Below are 20056 nucleotides of genomic sequence, written 5' to 3'. Positions count from 1 at the left end.
GGAGAGGGAGGGAGGGTGATAGGATCCCAGATTTAGCATTGACCCTCTGTATCCCAGAAGCATCCCATCTGTGGAGGACTGAATTCCAGAGCTCCTTCTGCCACCCAGTGACAGTCGGCCCAGGCAGTGCTTGGGGTCCCTTACAGTATTGAGTGAGAATCTTTTTTCCTCTCTGGTCCTTTATCTGAGTCTCTTGGAGCATGATGGAGACTCTTCATGGACCTGCACCTCAGGTCAGAGGGACCACTCTTGCTGGCCTTGGCTTCCATGGACATTGTTGACTCATACAGACTTCTCTGTTCCAGATGGAATGACTCTGCTAGTGTCCTGGATCCAAGTGTGCCACAAGTAACTGAACCCTCTTATCCCTATCAAATTTCCTTTATTAGAGTCGACTGACTCAGTGTTACTGCCTGTCAATTCTCTTTTGGCTCCTGTCAATGACAGGTACATCAGATCTGGAATACCCTCAACTGGCTTTAATGGGGGAAATGTGGAATTCACAGGAGGTGTTAACTAAAGCCTATCAGTGTGACACCCCTCCCCCACTCCCACCCTCAATTCTCACTACACATACACACACAGGACAATGGTATTTGGGTGAGACAGGGCCACAATTTAATGATTTGATGTCAAAAGCAGTAAACACTCAATGAATCAGGTTGTTGTTTTTTCCCAAAGGTAAGTGTACAACATCCAAAGAGTCCACTGGAAATAGAAACCTTTGCTACTTACAATCGTTTTATACAGATTAACCAGCTCACAAATGCCACAAGAGAATGTTCAGTTAAAACAATACAATGAATAATATACATTCAGATTCTTAATAAAAATCTCCCTTTTCCATGTTCTTTAAAACTTACCATCAATTAAGTCACTTATGCAGAGGTTAGGGGTACAATACTAAAAAGGCACCGACAAGACAAGCAGGTACAAACGAAGCTGTTTTTTCTGGGACATGTTCGGCGAGTGCCCTAACAGAACCAGCCCAAGGAAGGAAGGACAGCACGGGCTGTGGCGGCCGAGTCGTGGCCAGCGACTTGGGAAGGCCACTCTTTCTCATGTGCTGTTCAGGGCTGGCCGGACGGCAGGAGAAAGGCTGCTCGGCCGGACTCTCTCGTTGCCACCTTCTTGGTGACTCTGGTTTTCCAACACCGGCACAGCCGTTTAAAAGCCCAAGTGCATTGAAAAGTATCAGCAGAAGGACTGCTCAATAGGTTTTTTTTTTAATGGCTGCATTTACAAAAATATTTCCCACCAAGTGGGGATTACTCGGAAACATTGATTTACAAATATAAAAGTACTTCGCAAGGGCCCAGATCACGTGCGTTTGCAGATGCAGGCATGGACATACTAGTACCATACTACAGACTACAAAAGTTACCAATTTCTTCAAAAATTATATCAACATAAGAAAAAAGAGCTCCAACTTAACAGCTGCTCAGAAATGGTCTAAATGTGATGTGGAACAAATGGCGGGCAGTGTGGTTTTTCATTAAGGATGGCCACTCAAAACTCACCTGGGTCTCAGTTTCATCTCCTATAAAATGGGTGAGCTGAACTAGATGATCTCTAAGGCCTGTGATTCCAAGTGCACGTGCTCAACTGCTAAAAGCCTTTTTGGGGAGCATCCCCTCTAAACTGCTCTTAAGTCTCAGAGCCAAAGCTCAAGCAGTTGGGTTGTGTCATTGCATATCTGGTGTCATGGGGTTTGAAAGCATTTCAACCAAGGCCATGGTTAGCACGTTTCTAATGGGGTTTCTGTTGGCATGCCTGATGCCAAAAGTGACTACAAACTAGTGGCCAAAGGTCTTGGCGCCATCTTAGTTGGCTGCCCAGAGCACCAGATAAGTGATACACCAAGGCTGTGGTTTTGAGGAGGATTTGAAGATCAATCTTTTAATACAGAGACAAAGGAGGCAGCATGGTCCAGAGGAAAGGGTGCTGAATTTGGAGGCAGAAAACCTGGGTTCAAATCCAGACCCCATTTATTACATGTGTGACCTTGGAGACAAGTCATTTGAATTCTGTATGCCTCAAGTTTCTTCATCTGTAAAAAATGGGGATGGGGTGGGGAGTTGGCTTACATCTTCCAGTTCTAAAATCTATGTTCCTAGGAAACTCTATTTGAAAAACATAGGGGAGTAGGGGAAATGAAGCCATGCACAATCCTTAAGAAATTAAAAATGAGGACCAAAGGCATCAGATCCAACTCTACACATTGTATCAGGTTCTAGAAATTCCTAGGAGAAGCACAAGCATGGATGTGAAAAACGAGTAAAAAAGCCCAGTGTTTTTAACACCAAGACCCAGCTCAGCTTTGCAAATAGAACTGAGGATCCTTTTGTTGGGCTGGATGAAGCCTAGAGTTTGCAAGCTTGCTGGCTAATCGTTTACGGATGCCCTCAATAAAAGGGTGGGGGGGCTAGGGGGCTGATTGTTCCAAATGCACAGAAATCCAGAGAGGATCCTTTCCAAAGGAGAACAGTTCTTGGTCACAAACATTTTTTCTACTAAATCTCTAATACTTAGCATAGGGATTGGAGGAAATTGAGGCCATACTCTCTCCCTGTACACTGGAGGGTGAGAAATGTCTGGGCACAGCTTTGTACAAATGTCACACCTTTCACTGACCACCCCAGGAAGGTGAGCACTTTGCCCAGGGATGCCAGTTGAGTCTGACTGCCCATCCAAACACACTAGCCCAGAGAAAAGCAAAACTAAATTTTAATGTTAGTGTGAAGATACCAGACTTAAATTTATTTCCATGAATTACAAGTGCATTTCTGTTCATGTTAGCAGGCAGTCTTTATAGAATCCATTCTCTATTGCTGCCCAAATCAAACAAGGAAGAGGAGAGCAGGGGAAACAAGAAGCTAAAAACAGAATTCTTTCTCTGAAGGTTACCTGTTGGAAAACAACTCAGAGATTTTTTTTTTTTGTCTCCATCAATAGGCATGGGGCGCTTAAGACGACAGTCATCTGTGCACAGAAAGCAGTGACGGTCATGCGAGGGCATGGTCATTATCTGGAACAAGGCAGGATTCTCACCATGGAGAGGAGAGCAGCAGAGAGGAGAGAGGAAATCCGACCCGGGTGGGACCCCCAGGAGATTCCAGAGGAGGATTCTGGTGCTGGGTTTTGCCCAGGCAGGGCAGGAGAGTGGTTCAGGGGGATCGAGCAGGCCAGTGGCCCCAGGATCAGACCCTCACCTCAGCACCCACAGAAGCAGGCATAGTCACACCAAGCTCCCTCCCTTAAGCGTGGACATCCACACTCATCAACTCCCTGGCTGTTAAGCCTGCACAACTCACCAGATGGTGAGGTACCTGCCCCAGGGGGTTCTTTTTGCATACATTTTGTAAACACTCACTACTGCATATAACATGAGCTTTGGAAGGGCCCCGAGAAATGGGACAGGGAGCCACCAGACGCCAGCCCAAACATGCTATGGGTGGCCAGCTCCGGCCTTTGGAACAAAATCCTAATTTCCTAGGTGTTGGACAAAGAGCATCTACCCTTGAAGAAATCAGGCCCCCTCCATTTGGGTCTAATAAAATGGTGGCCAAGGGCATCCCTGGGATGAAGGTGAAAGACACACTTGCTAGGTCTGCTAACTTCTAATTAAGATTGATTTCAATGATTTCCTGCTTGGGGTAAACAGTTATGGTTCAAAGTTGAAGTGCAAACAAGGGGTTGTCACTGACGGTAAAGTGCCCTAAACAGTCCTAATCTAGCTCTCCCTTCAATATACAACATGATAAAACAAGATGCCAGTGACTGAAGCCAAGTCAGGGAAATGGAATCTACCACGTCAACTCGAGGGTCCACGGGGAAGTTGTTGTCTAGCATTGGTTCAGGAATGGAAGGAACCGCTGCATCTCTCAAACCAGAAAGCGAGCAGGAGACTAAACAAATGGTGAGCAGTCAGCGTCCTTGGACAAGTCACCAGTGGGGAACACACACAGGAGTGTCAATCACGATTCTTCAGGCTGAAAGAATTCATCAAAAGCAGAGAAGCCACAACTACCAGAAGCCGCCCCTCGGAACGGCTCCGAGGAGTTAAAAGTGGAGAAGCCAAGACAGGCCTGAGGGACACGATCAAGGACCAAGAAGTGGGAGAGGAATGTCCCTGCAGAGCATGTCAGGGTCCCTATGGAGAGAAGAGAGTGGTGGGTTATTAAAATTCTGTCACTGGTCCTTGTTGCTTTGGTTTCAGGGAGAGTGGCCTCCTTGGGGAGGCCTCTTGAACCCTCCTTCAATCTATTTGTGGCCAGCCTTCTGGGGAGGAGAGCCAAGACATGTCCTCAGTCAAGAGACCCAGTCTGCTTGTAGCACTGCACCCCTGTCCCAGTGGATTTTGAGAAGCTATCAGACTCCTAGGGAGGAGTAATAAAGGGAGGGATCGAGTCTTTATTTATCACCTACTAGGTGCCATACCCTAATATAAGCAAGCAGGTGCTCTGGAACTGGGAGGCAGACAGAGGTGATGCAATTTGCCCAGAGACACCAGTCAGGAAGTGTCTGAGGTTGGATTTGAACTCAGGTCTTCCTGCCTCCAGGTTTCTTTCCCTCTGGATGACATCTTAGATCAGATTTTTCTATTTTTAACAATGACTCATACACTAGAGAAACAACTATTTGCAAAGTTTTCCCCACAGGTGCGCCCTCAGTTCCAACTCCGCCCCAGATACTCCATGACTGGGTTCCTAGGAAAGCCTCAAGGGGAAAGGCCTGGGAGGGGCAAAGGAGAAGACCCATGTGCTGGGGAGCAGCTATGGCTCAGGGACCAGAGGTGGCCCATTCTAGATGTTGTAGGGGACCTTGGGCAAGGTGCTGCTTGGAGTTGATAATGACAACAGGAATGCTGGGTAGAGCTCGCTGTGTCCTCTCATGTGATCCTCACAACCAACCTCGGAAGGGCTATTGTTATTCCTATTTTATAGATGAAGAAACTGAGCGACTTGCCCAGGTCACACACTACTTAGTAAGCTACGGGGCAGGATCAGGTCTTCCTGACTCTTCAATGAGGCGAAAAGGAAGGGTCAGATCAGGTGACCTCCAAGGTTCCTCCCAGTCCTAATAATCCCATCACCTTGTGTCTTGGCACTTCCGACCTCGTGGGTCTTGTTAGCATTGGCACTCGTCACCCAGAGCAGCTGCTTGCTTCCTGATACTTTAATTAATGGCCAATCAATCCTCAGTTCCTATGGGTAAAATGGGGCCTGCCCTTCGAGACTCAGCAGAAAATTCCAGGAGTCAAAGACTCAATTCTATCTTTACATGGGATGATGAATACTAGAGGCCAGGGATTCTCCACCTGAAAGCTGTGAACAGATTTCAAGGGTCTGGTGAGGAAAAAACTGACAGCTTCAGCTTTGTGACCTCTACAATTGAGTGTTACTTTTAATTAACGTACGTGGGCCAGAACCACGATCCAGAGAGGGGTCTCTAGATTGCAGCCCAGGACAGACACATATTTAAGAACTCTTGTTGTTGACAATGTGGTGTAGTGGAAAACACAATTTTGGATGCAGGAAAATAGGTTCATACATCATCAAGTCTCTTACTAAATGGGTGACATTGGAATGTTGTCCCCTTTGGTTTCTTAGCTCTAAATTGGGGCTCAGCCCTGCCCCTCTGCCCCAGATCTCAGTTTTGGCCTTTCTCTGGATTTTCCTGCCCTCAGCACAGTGCCTGATACACACTTGCTGACTGAATTTACAAACTCCTGCTCTGACTCTGCAGGAAGTCCTCCTGTCTGGCTCCAAGGAAGGATTACAACTAGACTATCACTGCTGGTCCTCTGAGAAGGTGCTGACAACATGGGCAGTTTTAATTGTTTTCAGGTGTTGACAGAACTAAACTCATTTAAAAGCTTCAGGAAATGGATGATCAAATCTCCACCATCTTGAAAATCACTGAAAAGTGAGGCCAGACTCTCCTCCCCCAATTCCTTGCACATGGGAAGGGGATGGCTAAAGAAATGAATAGAAGCTAACAAGTCTTCCTGGAGTTTTCTTCATTTTTCATTTTTTTGTTCCTTTGACCTTTGAGAAAAGTGAATTTTCCAGATGATAATCTACTGGATTCTCTCTGGAATAACTCAAATATTCCTAACACCTGGATCATGCCTGTGGGGTCCTGGAAGAGTTCTCCTTCTGCCTGGTTCCTAAAGGAGCAAAGTTACTCCCCAGAGCCCCTCAGACAATTAGACACCACCCATGATGCCTTTTTCCCTCTTCTTTTTTCTCATGCTCAAGTAGCTACCTGACCCGTCCTCTAAACACACACACACACACACACACACACACACACACAGAGTTTCTCTCTGCCTTTTCTCTGATCTAAGCTAGGGGACTTCTCAGGACTGCTCTGGCTTCTGGTCTCTAGCCTCCAGGATATCCTCTACACAATTACAAAAAGAACTTACTAGGGACACATGGGACTGCATCCCCATCCCTCCTAGTGGTCTTTGGCTGTCTGAATGACCTCTACCCTATACTTCCAGCCTCACCCCATCCCTCTTCTTCTCATGTGTCCTCTTCACACAATGACCCAACATGTTTCCCAAGCTGAAGTTCATTCCTTTCTTATCTCTACCTTCCAGGATCCTTCCCTTCAAACTAATGGACCACAGGATCACAAAGGGGAATTCAAGGAAAAGAAGATTTGGGGGGAGATGGAAAGGAGAGGGTCAGGAGGGCAATGGACAGAACACAGAACATCAATCACATCTCCCCAGGGTATGTCTAGGGTAGGCAAACGAAGACTGGCCTCTGAGCTGCCTCAAGATGTACCAGGTAAGAGTTCCTGCGCCAAGATCTGTCTTCTCTGAATTTAACCATTAGACAAGCCTCCACTGATGTTTCCTTCCACTGCCTAATAGTACCTTGGGGCATTCTACTTCAAGTCACCCATTGGGCTTTTTCAGCTTGGGCTCACCAGTCACTAGATGAGCTGGTGGTGTGGATGACCCACAGAGAATCAACATTTCTGGCCATAAAGGCCTAGCTCCATAATGGGGAGATGTGACTTAACATCTCTAGGGTTGGCAACATCTAGTCTGACATTGAAGGTGTAACTTTAAAGAATTTATTTAACCAAACCCTCAGTTTCCTCCCCTATAATTGGGGGATGAAATCCTTGTTTTCCCTACCCTAAAGGGCTGTTAAGAAACATGCTTTAAAACAAACAAACAAAAAAAAAAACTGAAGGCCAAACAAGAGTACCTTATTTCCCTTACCTAGAAAAAGAAGTATTATCCAACAAAACCCTCGAGTCCCTAGGGGCTCCAAGCTGGTTCAGTCTGATTTCCTAGAGATGGTGGAAGCAAAGTTACCTGTAAAAGTTTAAGATCGGTATCCGGGTTGGAATCTAGCAGTCTCTTCAAAAATCAGCTCTTTCAGCTTCTCCTTGGGTAGGTCATCCAGTTCCATGTCAAACTTGAACGGGGCTTCAGCCACAGGCTTGAAAAAGAAATGAAACCCTGTGTTACCTGGGAAATGACCCTAAGTCCCAGGAGCTTCACAGCTCTTGAAGACTGAACGTGGTTTCGGTCCTAAAAGGATCAATAAAACAGAAAAGATAGGTGCAGGACTTAATGAAACAAGAGACAGCATATTTTGAGATGCCATTATGGTGAGAACTTGGCTTTGTTTTCTAATGCATTTAGTAAGCCCACAGGGCTGCACTTTGAACAGCCCTGGTCTGGGTCATGGCCAAAAAAGTTTGGCCTAACGTAGACTGGTGCTGCCCTAGCAATGGGGCTATCTAAGAGGAATCATTCATGGAACCATCTCAGTGTTACCATGCAGATTCTAGTGGCTTCAATTTTCTTCACTTCCTCAAATACCTAATGAGTGCCTGAGATAGGCAAGGCAATGGAAGACTTCCTTTGGCCGTGGAGATCAGGGTCCATAAATAGATTTCCCTGCTGCTCTCTCTCCTGGCCTTCAGACCTCCACCCCGGCTTTTTGGGAAGCAGGAAAATTTCAGATCCCCCCCATGTGGTATAGAAGACAAATCACCCCAAGTTGGAACCAACTTCCAATGTGCTTTCCCACAGAACCTTGTTATAAAATGATGGTTCAGGTTGCTAGTACTATAATTAAGAGACATTATAGGTTAAGTCGACATTTATGGCTGCTCTGGGAGCTAACCACTATTTAAACCATTGTTTTCTTTGGGGAAATGTGTCTTAAGCTCAAGTAACTGCCTTAGAAACTGGCACCCACCCCATTCCTCAGCCAGGCATGCATCTCTGGCACAGTGTGAGAGGTTTGACTCGCTGTCACCTGAAAGAGCCATAGTCCATTCCCCATGCAGCCCCACTGTTTAGGCAGGGCTGGGGGGGGGGGGGTTGCTCACACCCACCCCATTTATAGCCTTTCACAGATGAACCCAGAGTGGAGAGGCTTGTGGTGTGGCCCAAAGGGAATCCTGCCTCTGCCCCTTATAACATGTATGACCTTAAGCAAGGGACAACCATCCTCACTCACCGTAGGGGAGGTCAGGTCAGGAAGTATAATACCCATTTTAAAGACAGTGAAACAGGTACAGCGAGATTAAGTGACTTCCTCAGAGTTCCCAAGTCTGATGTCAACTTCAGCTGGCTGGAGAGTCCCTAGAGTGGGACTTTGGACTCCAAGTCCAGAGTGAGGAGAGTGAGGAGGGAGGGAGTGAGCTTCATGCACTGCATTCTCTTAGGAACTTCTTTAGTGGAAGACTCGTGTCGAACCATCTTAGTGAGAGTTAATAGGGGACTTAGCATGTGGACCTCATGGACCGTAAGCTTTTCAAAAGAAGGAATTGGCCATTTCTGTCCTCACATCCTGAATGCTCAGTTCAGTCTGAGTACACAATAGGATCTGAAGTGACTGCTTTGCTTGTATTTATTCTCCTCAACTGAACTTACCAGGCATTCATTCACTAGACCCAATTTTCAGGGGCTTTCACTGGGAAGGAAACAGTGGCACAGCCCGCTCCCAACCCTCCATGCTAGATGATACACAAGAAGGGACCTTGTGAGTAGTCCTGACTTTGCCAAGAACACAAGATGGTTATAGGGCTGTCAAGAATTTTAAAAATCAAACAAACAGAGCTTTACAAATCTTAAAGTGCTATATGAACAAGTTACTTCTTAAAAACAAACTTTATTGGTCCTCCCAAACACTTCCCCCACAACTTGTTACTGTCTTTTAGGTACCCCAACCTAACATAGTCATTTATGCGAGATGGAATGGGAGACAGCAATTGGGGAGCTGGGCTGTTCCAATGCTAGGGGGGTGGAGGTTCTTGAGAAATCTCCCCCATATTAAAAAGCTCCAAAGGGACTGGCCCCTAGGGGATCCCCCCAAGAAGCTCCTCACCTCATCACTTGGATCATAATACTGCTCCAGGTAGGGATGAGCCAGCGCCTGCTCCACCTCGATCCTCTTGTGAGGGTTGAATGTCAGCATCTTATCCAACAAATCCAGAGCTAGGAAGAGAACCAAGTTTCTTTGGAAAAAAAATGGTACCGCAAATGACACGTAGGAGGAATCAGCTCATGGGCTCATCTGCCTCTAAGAAGAGCTCCAAAAAGACACTGACTTGGCCCCAAGGTCCCAGGCTGAGGCCAGCCACTGGGGCATCCGATCCAATCTCCTCCACATCCTGAGACATGGCTAAAGGTGGGAATCCAAGGTCACAAGGTCCCGAGTCAAAATTGTCTCCCAGAAGCACTCAGAAGACCCTGTCGTTCCTCTCATCAACATTATCTCACAACCAACTCCAGGTTATAACAAGATGGTCATACCATGGGGCTCCATCACCCTCACTCAACCCCTTGCAACATGCTCAGGGAAGTGCCCACAGGGCACTCCCTCTTCCCCTTTGCCTTTCAGAGGGTCCCATCTTCTTTGTCGAAGTCTGTCCTCCAGCCTGGGATGACCTGTGCTGCAACATTATCACACCCATCCTTCCTCAGAGCTTCTTGAAATCAAGTTCTCTTCCTTCCCACTCTAGTCACCAGTTCCTCCCTGTTACTGAGATAGCAATGGATTTATCCACCAAGAGAGCCCTTAGCACTTACTGACTGAAGTCCGGGCAAATCAGAGATGCAGAAAGGGAATTGTGCTTACTTGTACTGTTAAAATAAGCCTGGAAGGCAAATCTGAACATGGACATTTCATCAGATATGTTCTCAATTAGGAAGGAGTACCCCAATCTCATAACTAAGATATGATGCATATGTGAAATCATAGATCCAAAAAAATCACCTCCCTGAAGACCAAGATAGACAGACCCACTCCACTGCATCAGCAGTCTAATGAAAGACCTAAGCAACAAACTGGACAACAGACAGATGAGCTTGTATACAGGCCCCAAAAGTGAGAGAGAAGGACAGTTTTGTCACAATAGGGACTAGAGAAATCAGAGCTGACCCTCACTAGAGGGGAACAACTGGCTCCTTGCTTTCTATGCATCCCCCTCACAACCAAAGAAGCAATCTAAATAGTCAAGTGGGTATAAATGCTTCTCTAAAAAGTTTGTCAACAGCTAACAATTCAGATCTCTAGGACAGACATATTGGCAATCTCAGAATTCAGTCTGAAAATTCTATGGCCAGCCCAAGGGTGGGAGGAGGAGGAATACATACCTTTGGGATCGGCATTGGGGAACAGTCTATTCCACGGCACCTTGTTTTTGTGAGGAAGAGAAAGCAAATAGTTCCTGGCTTTTAAGTTTATTATGCAATTCAAGTCTTCTTGTGATGGGGATCCAAGAATGCCTATCAAGAGAAAAGGATTTAGATGTTAAAACACGCCACCATCAATCTCCTTACTGAAAGACAGGGAACTAAGATCCAGAGAGGGAAAGGGCCTAGCACAAAGCTAGGTGGTAGGAGAGTTTGCACACAAACCTAGAGCTCTCCTCATGTACAAAACTTTGTCAACCATGTATAACACCCATCTATGTATTCACATCCACAAATAGATGGGGAGGGGACATCAGTGAAATAACCCCTGCTGATTTTTCCATGGGGACAACTTCTCCCACTCCTTTTCCTTCATGGACAGTTTGAAAGCTATCAACAACTCAGGAAAATAAAAACAATGACAATTTGTGTCTAGACTATAAAATCCACTGCCTGAATTAAGTGGAGGTCTTTGATCAAAGGGGGGGTAAGAGAGGGAGGCAAGCAAGTTACAGTGACAAAATTTTTGAAATGGAGGAATCACCACCCCAGGTAGAGAATCTTACCAAGAATGTGGTTCAGCTGATCAAGGTAATGTTTTCCAGGGAAAATAGGTCTATTGGAGAGCATCTCCGCCAGGATACAACCCACAGACCAGATGTCAATGGACTTGGTGTAACCCTGGAGGGAAGAGAGAATGGGGCAGCAATTTGCGTAATAGTACTCACAGTCAGCATAGGAGCAGTGGCAACTTTATTCTCATCATCTCTAAGGGAGATATAGCACTTCCTCCAATTGTTCACAAACCTGATTCTGCCAAGAGTCATGAGGCTTCACCAGACAAAGTGTCCATGGCATGGTGGTCAACACAGCAAGGACCTTACCCACTGTGGCTCTGGTGGGGAAGAAGGCCCCAATGCCAGGGGTTAACCTTCAGATGGACAGTGCCAGTCAAAGAGCTAAAGAACTTGGTGAATCAAGCTATAACTTGGACCTGATTCTTCTGCTCATGAGCCTCCACCAGAGTTCTACTCAAATCAACTTGAGAATTTGCCTTCCTCAGTCTCCTAATTAGAGACATCTGACTCCCACAGACACTTATTAGGGACCCACTCCATACAGAATGAAGAGGTGGGCCTGAAGTGGCCTCCATTCAGGGGAGAGAGATGTCTAACAGAGGTATGAGGGAGGGAAGGAAGAGCAGCATGCAAGAAGGGCCAGAGGTGTTTGAAGAAGGAGAAAATGTTTTTCACTTGAGCACAGAGGAGGCAGCTCTGGTATCAAGCTCTGAAGGAAGCTTGGGCAAGTCCTCAAAGGAGGGAAGCACAAGGTCAGTTTGGAAAAGTGTTAGTTAGCTGTCCTTGATAGCAACCAAGCAGAGGGCACATGAAGGGTTATAATGTGAAATACAGCTAGAAAAGAGCAGAGGGGGAAACTAGGAGTAAAGGGCCTCAACATCACCCTAGGGAATCTGTGTTTTACCAGGAGGATAATAGGGAGGAGTACTGGATACCAAGGAAACATCACAACCTAGAGAGGTTCCTCAACATATCTAGTTTGTATCTCCTCTAAATATGCTATTGGAGGCTTTTCCCACATGCTCTGGTGGAGTTTGTCTCATTGTAATGGAATTTTAAGTGAAAGCAGAGTTGATCATGAAAGATATTAACAGACAATTTCAAATGTAAATAAGAAGTGTTAACATGCACAAAATGAATGCAGTTGGGATAAGGAGAAGCTGCCAGTGGGTGGGAGATCTTCAATATGTCTCTGATAAAGTTTCAAGATACCTAGAGAACTGATAACAAACATAAGAATGACACTTAAGTGATCAAAGGTGATGGACAGTTTTCAAAAGAAGAACCATTAACTACTAATCAACCACATGAAAGAAGGCTCCAATTCATTAATAAGAGAAAAATAAATCAATGTTAAGGTTCTAACCACTAGTCCTTAAGATCAAGAAAGATAAGATGAAAAAGATGAATATTGGAGGTTTTCTGAAGAAGCAGAAACCTCATTCAGCAGTGCCAGAAAACAATCTGAAACTGTGATCAGGCGCATCCCATTGCATAAACACACTCTGTGACTGTTGCTCAGCAATACTACTCCTACGGTTCTGCTACAAGCAAACTGGAGAAAGAGGAAAGGGCCCTTTCCCCTTTCTTGGACATCCTTATGGTACAATTCCTACAGTGAGCTATTATATTGCACATACAAATACTTAGAGCAGCATTTTCAAAAAAAAAACTGGAAATAAAGTAGATAGTCATCTGTTAAAGAACCACAGAAAAAACTATAGTATAGTAGCATTATGGAATATCATTGTACTCTAAGAAATGACAAATATGAAAAATTCTGAGAATCCTGGGAAGGTCCTATGAGCAACTGCAGAGTAAAACACAGCACCTGCAATCTTCATTTTTAAAGATTTTAAAACAGTATTTCAATTGCATCAGATGACTTCAGAAAACCTTTTTTCTGTATTGTTAAATCAATCAATATTTAAATGCTCACTATGGAGCAGACAGTGATTTATTATAGAAGCACTTCTCCCAACAGAATGTCAGCTCCTTGAGGGCCTGAGCTGTCTTTCTTCTTGTATGTGCATTCCCAGTACTTAGCATACTGGTGAGCACACAGTAGGTGCTTGCCTAATAACATACATAACCTATACTCATTATTAAGTAACACTTTACAACTGATGTACCAAATTTGGGGAGTGAAGAAAAAAAAACTCCAGGAGAGGGGGGCTCCTAAGCTCTAGACCCTTCCTTTTTTTTAGGTTGGTTTTTATTTTTGCAAGGCAAATGGGGTTAAGTGGCTTGCCCAAGGTCATACAACTAGGCAATTACTAAGTGTCCAAGGCCAGATTTGAACTCAGGTACTCCTGTCTCCAGGGCCAATGCTCTACTTAACCACCTCCATCTAGACCCTTCCTTTACTTCCATCCTTGTGGTTCTAGGGGTGTCAAAAACACCCTGTGGAGTAACTCAATCCCAGATTAATGGAATCACTGAAGAACATTAGGACAGAAAACAGCTTAGACAGAGTCAGAGTCTGGCCTGCCACATGCCTCAATCACTGAAGAAAGGGAGAAGAGGCAGTATGACTATGTGAGCCTAAATTTCCTGGTTCTTACATCCTCACCAATGTCCTTGATCGCTTCATCATGGCATGGCAAGGTCTTGAATTCTTTTTTTTTTTTTTTTTTAGGTTTTTACAAGGCAAATGGGATTAAGTAGCTTGCCCAAGGCCACATAGCTAGGTAATTATTAAGTGTCTGAGACTGGATTTGAACCCAGGTACTCCTGACTCCAGAGCCAGTGCTTTATCCACTGCACCACCTAGCTGCCCCCCACTGTGCCACCTAGCTTCCCCAAGGTCTTGAATTCTTGAAGACTCCATCAAGGAAATACAAGCTTTATAAAGAAGGAAAGCACTTTGGGAAAGTCATATATCTACTGCCCAAGGCCCAGCCCAACTGTGAAGCTGACTAAGCTTTTGGCTCACTGCAGCTCATGAAAAATGATCAAGACTTGGGAGGTTTGGGACAACCAGTGGGAATACTGTTGAAATTCTTCATCTTTTCCAATACTAGGACTTGTCCCTGTGCAACAGAGAGAGACCCAACTGGGACTGACCTTGGAATTCAGCATAATTTCAGGTGCTCGGTACCAACGTGTGGCCACATATTCTGTCAGGAAACCTGTGTGGTCATGGTCTGGATCTGCAACACGAGCCAGGCCAAAGTCACAAATCTGAGGAAGACAAAATAGAATCACTTATATACATGGTCAATCCAAAGGATCAAGCCATCAGCTGACAGCCAAGCTGATTCCACTTCAACAAAACAGAGATTACATTTTAAAACCAGTGAAATGTCTCAAAATGTCAGTTTCTGAAACCCAAAAGTCCCAATAAATGCTAGCAAACTTTCTTTAAATAAAAAAAAAGGTAGAGCCCTTTGACAAAAAAGGGAAAGGTAAGATTTAGTGAGATGAAATACTAGTGATCTCAGGAATCCCAACCTTTGGGAGTCTTCAGATTTCTACCGGAAAACTAAAAGAAAATCGATTCAAAAATGAAAAAAGAAGAAATCCCAAGAAACAAAGAAAAAAAATGAGTAACATTAGAATCTGTTTTGTCCAACTATGTTAATAAGTTAAATAAAATCTAGCAGTATTTACAAAAATATAAAACATCCAAATGAACTGAAATTAAATCATTTTTAAAAAACAATCTCAGAAAAAGAAAACAAAACTTAATTTGGTTCCTCCAAAAAAATCCTTGATCCATAAGCAAATCCTATAAAACTCAAAGAAATGATTCCAAAATTAGACAAACTGCTTGTAAAAACAGGAAAAGGATTATGCCAAACTATGGTCTTGACACCCTAAACGAGGAGAATCAAAACAGAAAAAGAAAACCATGGACCAGTATTAAAGCACATTATTACTAAAACTTAAAAAAAGATATTAAGAGCCTCGAGCAACATATCACAAAATATTTTTACCCTATGACCAGTTTGGATTTCTACCAAGAATGTAAATTGATTTGATATTAGGAGAATAATTAACATAAGGGAATATACTGATTAGCAACAATCATGATTGTATCAGTAAAGGCAAACTAATTTCTATTACAAACAACAGAAAACACAGAAATAAATATACCTTTCCTTAAATGGTAAATAGTTATCTTAAAAAAACAGCAATGATATCTATTGTCACCATTTCTATCAAATAGAATGTTAGAATGTTACAATAAGAGAAACTTCAGCCAAATTGCAGAATATAAAGTAAACTCTATATAAATAAATATATACACACACATATATATACATATACATACACACACATGTAAAACAGCAAAAAAAAAAAAAAGATTAAAAAAAGAAATTCCACTTCATTAACTAGAAGATACAGAAATACCTGGGAGCTTATTAACCAAGATACACGCAGGGGCTATATGAATATATGTATGAACACCTTATGTAAATAAAAACAGACTTAAATAGAGGAATATAAATTGTTCAAGGTTAGGCAGAGTCAACAGCATAAAAATAACAATACTATTTAGTTTACACATTCAGTTCTTTACCAAACAACCAAAGGTCTGCTTTATAGAATATTTTAAAAAATAACAAAATTTCATCTGAAGCAACACAGAAAGACTGCTACTGAGTCCATATCCCAAAGAAATCAAAGAGGAAATGGATTTTTCACTAAGTTTTTTTTGATTGACTGAAATGAAGAAAAGATTTCAGGAAAACTTAAAACTTACACGATGTAATGCGATGTGAAGTGACCAGTTCAGGAGAACAATTTGCCTTACAACATCAATCCTATAAAAATGAACAATTCTGAAAGACTGAATAACTCTGACCAGTGCAATGTAAGGTCATGGTTCCAGAAAACTGGTGGACAAAGCCTATTTGTGCCTGACCTATTCTGAAGCATCCTAAGCTCATACTGATCTGATCAACCACAGTCAGACACATCACTGTAACCTGTGTCTATCACAGTGATGTCATTTTGGTCTTCAGTAACAAAGGGCAAGAACCAACTATATGACTAAGAGATAATATTCTAATATGCGCAATGAGACTCATTATTGAACAAGACCCATTTATTTTGCTTGACTATGCTTATTTATTACATTTATTATTATTTTGGGGGTGAATAAAAATTAAAAATAAGGGAAATAGAAAAGTTAATAAACTTTATTTCTATACTCTGGGAAATAATAATGCCACAATACAAAATATTTTCTTTTTTAAAAAAAATTGTTTGAAAGAGAAATAAGATAATTCTTCTGAAGTTCATCAGGATAAAATCTGATATAATCTTACAATAACCATGGTGGCAAATCCTTTTGTGAAAAATACACACAATTGTAGTGGTTGGAGTACATCTGTGTGTACGTTTTTTTAAAAAACCAAAAGCAAATCCATTTAAATTACAGCATTCATCAAAACACAAGCAGCAGAGGGAGAAACCTTGGATGCAGGCCTGCACAAATTTTCACCTCTCCCGCCCATACTTATCAATGGCACTCCCACATGATCTGTTTCATAGTGAACACAACCACATCTCCAGCTGCCAAATGTATCCAGCATGTCCAAACAAATTCAGATGAATACCTTCTGAAAACGAAAAAGCATGTGGTGCCCAGCTCCATCCACAAAACAAATAAAAGGTGGGGGAGAAGAAAAGCAAGGTGAAGTCATTCACCTGAAGGTCTGAGTTGGGCAGCCTAATTAAACAGGCTGAAGAGCCTACTATGTGCTAGGGGATACACAGCCGAAGACTATAACACAGCCTTGACCCTCAAGGAGTTGACAAGGAGAAGGAATGTAAGAGATGAGAAGAAGGAATGTAAGAGATGACAACAGGATGACACAAGGAAAATGTGCTTAAGGGCCAAGGAGAGATGGTAGTTAAGAGACTGAAAAGGACTCTTCCAGGTCCTGGGGGAAGGGCAGAGTCCGAGTTGGCCAGGATGCCAAGATAGCATCTAAGGTATGCACAGAAGGGGGAGAATTGATTAGAGTGGCTCTTCCCATTTGGAAGAGTCTTTTGCAAAGGAAAAGATTTTACGGGTCAGTCACATAGCTCAGCCCATGCCAATGAAAGCAGGCCACATCTCAGCTTCATACCCATCTTAGTTCAGCATCTTCCTGCTACCACTGATCTGCTCTGAATCCTTACCCAAGTCCTAGGGAAATGAAGCCAATTCTCCACTGAGCCCCTAAAGAAGAGGACTGGTGAACAAGTGGGAGAAAACCCTAGTGACTGGACCTTGACTCTGGCCCACGACTGCACTTCCCATCCTGTTCTGCCATCCACTTGGGTACCTACCTCATCATCTTCATGCCAACCACATCTCCCTCCACCTCACTGGCATACCTCTGATATGTGTGGACAACTTTCAAATATCATCCATACCGATGAGAAATAAGGCAGATAGGTCAATGCCCACTAATGGTCTTGGGTGGGGGTGGGGTCAATAAGATCCCCCCCCCACCTCATCTCAACTGTCCCTCATGGCTAAAGCATACTCTATCCTCACCACCAGCTTAGGCTCCCTTGCCTCCTTCAAGAAGTCACTCGAGATGGGTCCCTGGCTGTCGGAGCCTTCCAATTCCAAATTTCACCTGCATGGACTTTGTGGGTGCTCTAAGCTCCCCAAGGACAGGACCTGTCCCACCCATCTCTGCATCCCCAGCATTGAGCCCAGTGCCCATGTGTGGTAGGTGCTCGACAAACACTGGTGGACTACTCTTTACTACGGAGCTCCTCACGTCCAATGCATGTGTTTGAGGCTCTTCAGTTCTTCAGGGATGAGGGATCTTGGTGGGGGAGGAAGACAAACTGCACTGGAAGGGCTTTTCCAAATGATTTCCAGTCCTAGGGAGTTTTCACTTAAGCGAAGAAACCATTTAAGGACTGGAAGCACATTCAGGATGCCAGAGCCTCACGGAATCATGACTGGCAAGTCTTCTTAGAGATCACTTCATCCAGGAAGACCCACCATGGCTCCAGATAGAAATCACCTTGGTCGCTGCATGAACAATGGCAGGGCCACAGGGGTGGTTATTTCCAAACCACCATAACAGAATCTCAGAGAAGAAAAGACCCTCTGCAGCTTGAGGATAGCTATTCCAGGCGTTCTCAGGACATAGCCAATCACGTGGCTTTGGGGAGGATTCTACCTGACAGTGTCGCCTCCTGCCGAGTTGTCAATATGCTCACCTTGCTGCTTGGTCCTTGTCCTGCTCTTCAACAGGCTTGAAGAAAACTGGCCCCTCCCCCAGTTTCTCTTTTCCAGATAACAAATAATCACTACAACTGGCAAAGATCAAGGAAGGACAGAACGTGGCTCAGTGATTTTACTGAATAACATCTTTTCCCCCCTCACCTATCAGCCTCTTGCTCAGCTTTTCTGCTTGAAGGCCCAGCCTCCCCTCCCACTCCCCCATATTCCTAACTTCCGTTCATATGTTGCATTTAACCACCCAGTCTATGCTCAGCATCATCTCCATCTGGCATGTCCTCCTTGTCCCTTCACTCCGCATGCTGAATTTTGGCCAAAAAGGCCACCTCTTCCCTGCACATTGTCCAGGCATCCCAACATGGGACTGAGCCAGAATGGTCATGGTCTGTGTCTGGGTCCTCGAGCTCGGGGAAGACAGAAGGCTCATGCTCCAGCACACACAGCAGTGGTGCCCCACCCTCCACCCCCCTGCCCCCTAGCTCATCCCAGACCTTTGCTTCTGGACTTCTAACATCTGATAGGGGAAATGCTACCCAGACATTTGTCCCTGGGCCCTCCCACATGACTGACAGGAGGTTAGCCAACAGATGGGTCAATCAGCAGTCCACTGGCTGCAAACTGGCAAACCACAAGGCCTGGGATTCAAGGAAAAACTCATAGTGTCTGTCTGACGAGGCTGTGAGCCTGCCTCAGAAACACCAGAGCACCTCAACACCAGATGGGCAGCCAACTTTTGACTTGAGCATGAGCTTACCTATATGCATCATTCACTCATCTTTCTTTCTGTCTTTATTAAATCCTATGAGGATTCAGAGAGGACTCATTGCTTTCAATAGCAAGGTCCTAATATACAAACAGGAACATGGTCCAGGACTCATTCTGGAAGAGAGGAGACCTTGAGTTCACTAGGCTCACCCACTGTGTGTAGTGGGGACGGGATTCGTCCCACTGGCTTGTCGTGAGGATGGCATCAAAAAGATGGTGGTGGCAAGGGGCACAGAAGACGATGTCAGAGAGACCTGGGGATGATGGCATGGCAGGGCTCCTAACAATAGTGCCATGCAAACAACCAAGGCTGTGGGATTGGAACTGACCTGGGTGGGGTGGCAACTCTGTAAGGATGTCTGCACCAGACAAAGGTGGATGAAAGCAACAGTCTGAAAATAAGCCTCTTTGGGGGAGGATGCTCTGGCCCTACAGGGGTTCAAATGACCAAGTAGACACAGCTGGAACAGCCACAAGCCAGGGTGATGGGTGCAAGAAGCTGCTCCAGAGGAACCAGAAGAAAAACCAGCTGAGGAAGCCTGGACCCCGGAGTCACCATATTACCCCCGCCATGTGGGGTCCACAACCCTCATTTGGGCAGTAGTCCCCATTCACGAGACCAAGAACTTCTCAGAAGCGCCAGGAGAGCATGCGCACACCCACACTCCCACCAACCCTCACAGAGACACAATTGAGCAAGATCTAGGACCTTACAGGCCTCTCAAAAGAAGTCCTTTATGGAAACACTGTTAATGAAGACATGCCACCTGTGCCCCAGACCTGGTCACTCCAGAGCAAAGATGGTCACTCCAGAGCAAAGGCCAACGAAGG

The 20056-nt window shown here is 44.5% G+C and overlaps 1 protein-coding gene across 2 annotated transcripts in view; it reads right to left on the bottom strand.

The window, feature by feature from the left end:
• Positions 1-595: 595 nt before the first annotated feature.
• Positions 596-20056, bottom strand: part of MAPK1 (mitogen-activated protein kinase 1) — a 68606-nt gene continuing 49145 nt past the window's right edge. For both annotated transcript variants that reach the window (XM_074206604.1, XM_074206603.1), the window contains exons 4-9: positions 14326-14442; positions 11248-11362; positions 10643-10774; positions 9372-9481; positions 7343-7469; positions 596-4153 (exon numbers count right to left, since the gene is read on the bottom strand). In XM_074206604.1, the coding sequence (XP_074062705.1) occupies positions 7353-7469; positions 9372-9481; positions 10643-10774; positions 11248-11362; positions 14326-14442 (591 nt within the window). In that variant the 3' untranslated portion in view covers positions 596-4153; positions 7343-7352. The remainder of the gene's footprint in view (positions 4154-7342; positions 7470-9371; positions 9482-10642; positions 10775-11247; positions 11363-14325; positions 14443-20056) is intronic.

Source organism: Macrotis lagotis, chromosome X (assembly GCF_037893015.1).
Source record: "Macrotis lagotis isolate mMagLag1 chromosome X, bilby.v1.9.chrom.fasta, whole genome shotgun sequence".
Taxonomy (NCBI): domain Eukaryota; kingdom Metazoa; phylum Chordata; class Mammalia; order Peramelemorphia; family Peramelidae; genus Macrotis; species Macrotis lagotis.
This window is presented reverse-complemented; position numbering and strand designations above follow the sequence as displayed.